The sequence below is a fragment of the Bos taurus genome, chromosome 22 (assembly GCF_002263795.3).
Source record: "Bos taurus isolate L1 Dominette 01449 registration number 42190680 breed Hereford chromosome 22, ARS-UCD2.0, whole genome shotgun sequence".
NCBI classification, from domain to species: Eukaryota; Metazoa; Chordata; class Mammalia; order Artiodactyla; family Bovidae; genus Bos; species Bos taurus.
In genome coordinates this window covers 57,135,972-57,144,790 of record NC_037349.1, presented here as the reverse complement: position 1 = coordinate 57,144,790, position 8,819 = coordinate 57,135,972, and the positions used below count along the sequence as shown (strand labels likewise).

At 46.9% G+C, this 8,819-nt stretch overlaps 1 protein-coding gene across 2 annotated transcripts in view; it reads right to left on the bottom strand.

Annotated features, from left to right (window-relative positions):
* Window positions 1-6,147, bottom strand: part of LOC112443501 (phosphatidate cytidylyltransferase, mitochondrial-like) — a 43,547-nt gene extending 37,400 nt beyond the window's left edge. Inside the window, exons 1-3 of one of the 2 annotated variants that reach the window (XM_059880130.1) lie at window positions 3,916-6,128; window positions 3,688-3,780; window positions 1,750-1,900 (exon numbers count right to left, since the gene is read on the bottom strand). In XM_059880130.1, coding sequence (XP_059736113.1) covers window positions 1,750-1,900; window positions 3,688-3,780; window positions 3,916-3,936 — 265 coding nt within the window. In that variant the 5' untranslated portion in view covers window positions 3,937-6,128. Of the gene's footprint in view, window positions 1-1,749; window positions 1,901-3,687 lie in introns of both variants that reach the window. The other variant, XM_059880129.1, reaches the window with a different exon arrangement.
* Window positions 6,148-8,819: the final 2,672 nt, after the last annotated feature.

The following is an 8,819-nucleotide window of genomic DNA, read 5'->3' as shown; positions in this document are numbered from 1 at the left end:
TCAGAGCAGAGGACGGCTCTGCATCTTCTCCCACAAAGTCGACCGAAGGCTCAGGTCCACCTTTCCTTACAGGTGAGCGGGGTCGGGGGAGGCACCCAGACAGAGGGCCCCTCCCCACGTTCCTCCTGGAGCAGCCCCACCATGCTGTCCCCTTGGCCTTTGCTGACAGGCAGCGAGGCTGCCGTGAGATGCTGGAAGCAACCGAGACCAAGGCTATTTCACCTGCCTTCTCACCCGTGCTGCATGACAGTCACAGCACATACGTTTTGGGAATAAGACTGAAGAGCGAGACCTTTTGCATCTCTGTGAGCACGGCGTCTCCATGAAATCTTATCTGTACAGGGATTCAGAGAATGAGTCAGCTGCCTCTGCAGTATTTTGAGCATAGACTTCTTCGAGTCATACTTAAAAGTGGGTAAAGATAATATTTAAGATAGTGGTTTTCAAACTACCACTTAAGAGGCAAACTACTTTTCTGAAAATGGAGTTATACACAAATTCTTAACATGTTAAGGATTGCTGGGGGGCTCCTGGGGCCAAGGCTACAGTGAGGGGCCAGGCTCTGCCCTCTCGGCCTCCTCCTCCCCCTGATAACTTTGAGGAGCACAGCTGGCTTAAGGGGAAAGGAAGTTAATACTCAGATAAATAAATAGATGAATGGAGAACGAGGGAGAAAGGTTTCCTTAATGTGAGGAAAGGTGGAGTGGCCAAGTCACCACTTTGCACCCATCATAGTAAAGACTGTTTCCAGCAAGAATCATCAGTGGAAATTCACCCTCGAGGGAAAGTTTCGTTAAGAAATAGGATACTGGCCTGACCTTCAAATGTCTTCCCAGTTTGCTTAGACAGGAGAAAACACTGCTTATCAGGGCACCAACATCACTGGTCTGCAGACTGCAAATATGTGAGTGTCATACGAGACAAAGAAAGGCTGAGGAAACGTTACAAATTAAAAGATAAAAGAGATGGCATCTAAATACATTATGCGATCCCTAACGGGATCATGTACTTGAGGGTAAAATATTAGAAAGGACATTATGGGGACAACCGACAACATTAGAAGTGAAACTTATCAGTTTGATAGAAGTGATGCATCGTTGTTATTTGGCGCCTGCACTGTGGTTCTGCGAGAGGATGCCCTGTTCTTAGGAAACACACACTGAAGTAATGGGCCTAAAGGGGATGTGACACATGTGCCCGACTCCCTAACAGTTCAGAAGAACATGCATCATGCGGCATATTTACGTGTAGACAGGGAGCAGTGGTTCTCCAAGTCGGGTCCCTGGAGGAGCATCAGCATCACCAGGAACGGGAGAGAAATACAGACTTTGGGGACCCCGCCCCAGACCTCCCAAATCGACTGTCTTGTCTGTTCCGACAGGCCCTCCAGGGGGTTCTGCTGTCAACTTCTGAACATCACTGATACAGAGAGAATGATAAAACAAGTGTGAGTCGTTTCTGGGGAAAGGGCATAGCTTTCTGGATGATTACTGAAACTTACCTGTACTCTGAAAGTGTTTCAAAATAAAAATTAACGATAACAACAACAGAAGGCTTAGCCTATGTAGAGATGTGAAAAGGAAGAGACCTTGGGGGCAAGGAGGCAGATGGCAGGTTCCTGCAGAGACCTTCAGAGAGGTGCTGGGACCATAACCTCTGTTGCCAGCGAGGGGCGGCGGGGTCGGGCCTGCTCGATCTTCCAACAGCGAATCTCTTTCCGGCAGGAAGTGCAGCACGAAACCTACTAACCTGAGTAGGAGAGCCCGGCGATCTCCATAAACAGGTCTTCTTCAGCAAAGCTTTCGGGGAGCATGAGGAAAGCCGCGGTCACAGCGCTCCTTAGGTTTTGATCCAGGGCCGAGCGGAGCGCCACATCCTCATTCATCGCCACGATCTTCACCTGGAAAAGCAGGACGCTCAGAAGACTTCCTGAAGTGGGGCACTGCCCAACCTGGGTGTTACTACACGCACTGGAGCTGTCCAAAACCCTCAGCCCTGAAGATACTGCAGTGTTAGGCCCGTTGACATGAAATAGTTACTAATCTAATTCTGGAGTCTCCTGTTTTAAGCCCAAATCAGAGAACTCATGACATAGGAAAGAAAACAAAATAAATATTTTTCTAAATGAGGAAACCCCACGAGTTTTGAAAAAGTTAGTACAAAATGGAATAAATAACCTTTGAGAAATTGAGAATTTTATTTTTTAATCTCTTTGTTCTTCATTTAATTTTATGGTAGACAAAGGCATTTTACTTCTTTATTCAGAACTCATCTCTGTTCTTATCTAACCTGAGCAGGCCATGCTCTATTTTGAACTGATCTGAACCTGAGTAAGGAAAAAGGAAAGAAAACTAGCTAGAAGCAACTGCTGTCTGTGCTCCCCTCCCATCGAGATACAAACTGCTCCAGTGTCTGACTGGTCGTGAAGACGGCACTGCAGTCGCCAGCATGTGCTCACGCCCTGTCTCTCACTGCCTCTGTGACGGGGTTCATACCTGAGCCAGGCTTACGAGCTTGCGGGGAAGATTCAGTGAGAGCCCGCAGCTGAGCCCGCAGCTGAAGGGAGCTTCCCTGTGTGTCTCCTGGTGCACAGCGCATGCGCTTCTCTGAGCCGGGGCTTCTCACCTTTAGGAGATCAGTCTCCTGCAGGGCCTGTTCAAACACCCAGTATTAGGCCCATCCCCAGAGACTCTGACTCGGCAGGCCGGGGTACATTTCTGCCAGGTTCCCAGGTGACGCTGATGCTGCTCCAGGGGCCTCGTGTGAGCAGCACTGCTCTAAGGCACGAGCTTAGAACCAGAACTGCCACGTTGGTCTCTGTAGCGACTGTGCCAGTGTGCACTCCCGACACAATTGTGGACCATCATGCTGCTTCTGACTGACTTTCTAAGCAAGCAGTGGGTCTAGAAATCCCTCCTGAGGACACTCACGTATCTGAAACGCAGCTGCCGTCTCTGATCCTTTAGTGCTGTAAGCAAACTCTCCTCGTGTTCCAGAAAGTAGGGTTTAGACTGCCTTTCATTTATCAAACACAGATCATTTCTGACAAAATTCAGACAACACATAAAAGACACAAACAGTATGACAAACTCCAAATTAAAAGTGTATTAGATGGCAAGGAAAGATGGGAATGATGTAAATCCCAAAGTATAGTTTCTTCTCTGTTTTTTTTTTTAAATTAATTGTGAATAACAATATTAGAAGACTTAACTATTTTATAAATCAGGCTCAAGAACCTGATTGAAGAAAGACTGAAGGTAGGAGGAGAAGGGAATGACAGAAGATGAGATGGTTGGATGGCATTACTGACTTGATGGACATGAGTTTGAGCAAGCTCCAAGAGTTGGTGATGGACAGGGAAGTCTGGTGTGCTGCAGTCCCACGGGGTCACAAGGAGTCAGACACGACTGAGCAACTGAACTGAATTGTAAAACCTGAATTCTACCTTTTACCTTTTGTCCTTATTTTTTTAATGGAATATTTATAACATACAAAGCTTCATATGGTACATAAGCTACTTAATTCCATATTGCCTCCTCCCTCATAAGGATTTAACGGCCCTGAATTAAGCCTTGGAGCACTTGGTTGAGTGTGGAATTACCGCAAACATCTGCAGAAAGTCAAAGCAGGGAGCAGCCCAGGAGCATGGTCCGGAGAGGAGAACCATCCCTAACAACACTCACTCACTGGTTTTTGGAGTCGACCAGCAATGTCTAAGTTATTCCAGTTGAGGAGATCTTCAATCAAAACACTGGTGCTAATAACTCTGTATTTGATAAGCTGGAAAAGAAAAGAGTCGTGCATGAGAAAGAGCAAAATGCCATACTGACCCTTGTGCAAGTGCAAAATATAAAGACCTAAATTTCCGACCAGGGCAGAAGCTTGATTTCCAAAGCCACTCAAAAGACCGCCTACCTTGTAAAAACACATCTCCATGAAATCTTCTGCAAAGGGTTAGTTTCCAAGACTGTCTGTCGCCTGAGGTATTCATGGTGTGATGACCACAGCTTTAACTCTGGCACTTGTGATGTCAGAGGCAGAATGGCTCTATAGGCTGTCTGGTCTTGGTCCTCAATGGACTGGAAATATCAATATAAACAATGGTCCTGACAGGCACGTGGCACAGTTCACGCTCCTCATGTGAGAAATAAGAAACCTGATGCTCAGAGAGAATAAATGGTGTGCCCGAGGTGGCACCCGGTGGAGCAGAGCCAAACCAGGTCCCTGAATTTCAGTCTGGGCTTCCAGTGTTATTTCATCACAGAGAATGAGAAATTTTTCTCAAAGTTTTCACTGACATCCTTTACATGGTGAATTTCTCTTTCACGGTTGACTATTTCAAACACCTCTGTAATTACAATGCAACATGCAAACATAAAACATCTTTATCAACCCTGAACACATGGAACTATGGTCAAGCTCATCTCAGTAGTAATTTGCACAAAACCCTGAATGCAGTTGTTCCCGGTTACAAAATCCCATTTGCTTCAACAGATATCTTCAGACTCACTTCAATGAACTTCAGTATCCAAGCAGCCTTCGCAGGCTACAAATATCTAAAAAGTAGCTGAAGAATTTCAATTAAAAAGTACAGTCCCTTTGGCACACAGTTATGCCCAAACATTTGGTTACTGGCGCCTGTAATATGTTTGAAACTACTAAATTAGAGGTCGGCTCAGCATAACATTAATACTGGAGAAAGCATAGAGCTCCGAGCTCCATGACTAGCGCGGATGTGCAGGGCTGGGCTGAGTGACCCGCTTCCCCCGACTCCGGCCACCGCACCGCAGAGCCCTTCTTGCCCCAGGTGCCTAACAGCTGGGAGGCAGGACCAGACGGCAACCAGAAAAGTAAACGCCCGGCCCAAAGGCGATGCAGACATCACCATATCAACCACAGCGCTCATCCCTGCCTCACTCAGATAGGCCTGCAAAACCCTTCTCAAGTTGGTACTCCAGCCTCCTGCCTTTCAAAGTGTTGTCCACCGCCCAGGAGCATCAGCGTCACAGACCCAGTGAATCAGAATCTGTGTTCCAACAAGATCATCAGGTGACTCGTCTGCCCAGGGAAGGGTGACGGCCCTGAGCTGTCGGGAGCCTGGAGCAGTGCAGGCACAGCAGTCACCCTCTGCCCGGCTGACTCTAGGAGGCCCGACTTAGCTTCCACTGGTCCTCTCACACTGGGGTCATGCCGGGTTCCTGGATGTCCTCTTAGAGCCTGGACTCCTCATCAGAATGACCACTGGGCAGGGTCCCCACAGTGAGACAACCCTCCACCAGGATCGGGGTGCTCATCTGCCCTCCAACACCCGTCATCAAATTCTGCCCAACCGATGGCACCAAGGAGTTCCTCCCACTGGGCACCACAGGCTTCCAACTACCTATGATCCCCTCTTCACTTCCAACTTCTCCCTGGGAGTGTGTGCCTCTCCGTATAAATAAGATTAATTTCCACCCTGATCTGCAATGAGTCTGCCCCTTCCTCCCACTGACCAAACCAGTGGTTCTCAAAGTATGTTCCAGATGGGCAGCATCAGCATCATTTGGAAGCCTGTTAGAAATGCAAATCCAGGGGGCAGGAGAAGGTGGGAAAAACTGAGAGAGAAGCACTGAAATATACACCACCATGTGTACAAGAGATAGCTAGTGGGGAGTTGCTATACAACACAGGGAGCTCACCTGACACTCGGCAGCAGCTCAGAGGGGTGGGATGGGGTGGGCAGTATGTTCAAGATGGAGGGGACATATGTATACCTACGGCTAATTCATGCTGATGTATGGCAGAAACCAACACAGTAGTGCAAAGCAATTATCTTCCAATTAAAAATAAATAAAATTTTAAAAAAGAAATGCAAATCCTTGCTGCTGAGAGAGTAAACCTTAAAAGTTCTCATCACCAGAAAACCAACTATGTATGGTGATGGGTGTTAACTAGACTTACCGTGGTCATCAACCCGCAGTAAGATCAGTCATTACGCCACACACCTACAACCAGCCCAGCGTTACAGGACGATTACCTCTCAGTGAGTGAAAACTGCAAATCCTCAAACCCTCTCCCCGACCTTCTGATTCAGGAACTCTGGGGGCAGGGCCACCACCTGTGCGCCCGACAGGCGCGCTCGGGTGCTGCTGAGGCACTAAAACTTGACACCAAGAAACAGCTGCTGTTGCTGTTCGGTCACTAAGCCATGTCTCTCTGTGACCCTACGGACTGCAGCACATCAGGCTTCCCTGTCCTTTACTATCTCCTGAAATTTGACTCCAGAGTCAAACTCATGTCCATCGAGTCGGTGATGCGGTCTAAACATCTCATCCTCTGCCGCCCCCTATCTTTCCCAGCCAAAAAACATTTGGCCAAAGGCAACAAATAAAACACAGTCACATTCATCACCTTCATCCGGCAAAAGTGTGAACAGTTCCTGACTGTAAGAACACACATATTTAGCTGGAACTCTAAGAATAAAGGTTAATAGCCACCGAAGTTAAGACAGAGGCCCGAAGTCACTCACCCTCCCGTCACACATGATCACCGGTGCCGTGGTTATTCTGGACAGGAGTGATAATCCTTGGTCCCAATACTTTTTTTCTAGTCATTAAGTTGTATCCGACTCTTTGTGACCCCATGGACTATACAAGCCATGGAATTCTTCAGGCCAGAATACTGGCGTGGGTAGCCTTTCCCTTGTCCAGGGGATCTTCTGAACCCAGGTCTCCCACATTGCAGGCGGATTCTTTACCATCTGAACCACAAGGGAAGCCCAAGAATACTGGAGTGGGTAGCCTATCCCTGCTCCAGGGGATCTTCACAACCCAGGAATCGAACTGGGGTCTCCTGCATTGCAGGCAGATTCTTTACCAGCCCAATACTTTAAGGAAAGAGTAATGGTTCCAATTTTTCTTCAGGTTTTTTGAATGCCATGTGACAGGGTCTCAACATATGTGAACACGAAGTTCCACATGACATTCTGAGAGGTGAAGAAAAGAGGATTTTTAGTTTTAACTCCTAGAAAGACAGCGAGACAGAGTTGAAAGTTCTAAGACTCAACGTTGCTGTGATTAACAGCAGACTCAGGGTCAGAAACTTAAGCAAACCTCTGGAACCAGGTTGAGCTTCGTTTTCCTCAACTCATATAACAGTAATGCTGACTGAAGTAATGTTCCAGCCCTCTTTTAAATACTTTCTGTATTATACATACAGTAACTCTTTTTATCCTCAAAACAATCCTACAAGGTAGATACCATTATTATCCCATTTCTACAGGAAAGGAAACCATGGCACAGAGTAAGCTCCCTGCCCAAGGACACACGGTTAATGAGTGATAGACAGAGTCTGGTTCCAAATTCTGGGCTAGACCACTTTGCTACACTGTCTTCCACCTAAACAGTTAAATGTGCTCCACTTTTCTTTCAGATCAGATAACACCATGTGGACAAGCTCTATAAAGCATTATGCAAAGGGAAATAAGTTATCTTAACTTCACCCATTAGCCAACCTCTCCCTGATCATCTAGGATGAGCTCTGATGGGTCCTGAGATAAAGAGCTCAAAGTCAACTGGGGAGAAGACAGATTATTAGCAAAACGACTTGCTAAGGGAATTTCACTCAGAATGGGGTCACAGAGGAAGGAGGAATTTTCCTATGAGACGACACTCTTCAAGACTCTGGTAAGTCTGAGTCTTCAAGAATGCACAAGTTAAGCAGATTTGGTGAAGTGTTAGGCAAGGCCTGAGGAATGGGGTTGGGGGGAGTCCTGTTGGGTGAAAACGCTCTTGTGGAGGAGACAAGAGCTGGGCATGTTCTGGGAGCTGTGTCTAGGTCGGTAGGGCTGGATGGGATGCAGGTATAGAGTGGTGGCAGATGGACCAAAGAGGGAGACTGGCTGCCGTGGTAAGAAATGCTCCTGCAGCAGAAAGGGAGGTCAGACAAAGGATGCACCACCACACACGAGGCTGCCTGCCAGTAACCAGGGCACCGAGGCAGGGACTCATCTGCGACAGACTCAGGTGCTGGAATCTACTTGTGAACTTGCAGGGGACAAGGGTGAGGGAAATTCCTTCCTTTTCTTGGAGGGAATTCCAGGTCTGCTCAAAGGAAAATCTTCACAGGAAAAAGAAGAGGTGACTATAGAATCAAGATGCTCTGAGTTTCCTACAAACTAGTGGTGATAGTTATGAATTTGAGTGGACATGTTTTAAAATTTTTTCATGTTAATGTATGTTGGAAAAAAATAACCTATTATAATCTATAATTTCCTGTGTGCCCCAAATGTATCATTTCCCATATGTTGTCAATTTAAAGAAAAGTTCAGTTCAGTTCAGTCACTCAGTTGTGTCTGACTCTTTATGACCCCATGAATCGCAGCACACCACGCCTCCCTGTCCCATCACCAACTCCCGGAATTCACCCAAACTCATGTGCATCAAGTCAGTGATGCCATTCAGCCATCTCATCCTCTGTCGTCCCCTTTTCCTCCTGCCCCAAATCCCTCCCAGCATCAGAGTCTTTTCCAGGTGGCCAAAGTACTGGAGTTTCAGCTTTAGCATCATTCCTTCCAAAGAACACCCAGGGCTGATCTCCTTTAGAATGAACTGGTTGGATCTCCTTGCAGTCCAAGGGACTCTCAAGAGTCTTCTCCAACACCACAGTTCAAAAGCATCAATTCTTCGGTGCTCAGCTTTCTTCACAGTCCAACTCTCACATGCATACACGACTACTGGAAAAACCATAGCCTTGACTAGATGGACCTTTGTTAGCAAAGTAATATCTCTTCTTTTTAATATGCTTATCTAGGTTGGTCATAACTTTCCTTCCAAGGAGTA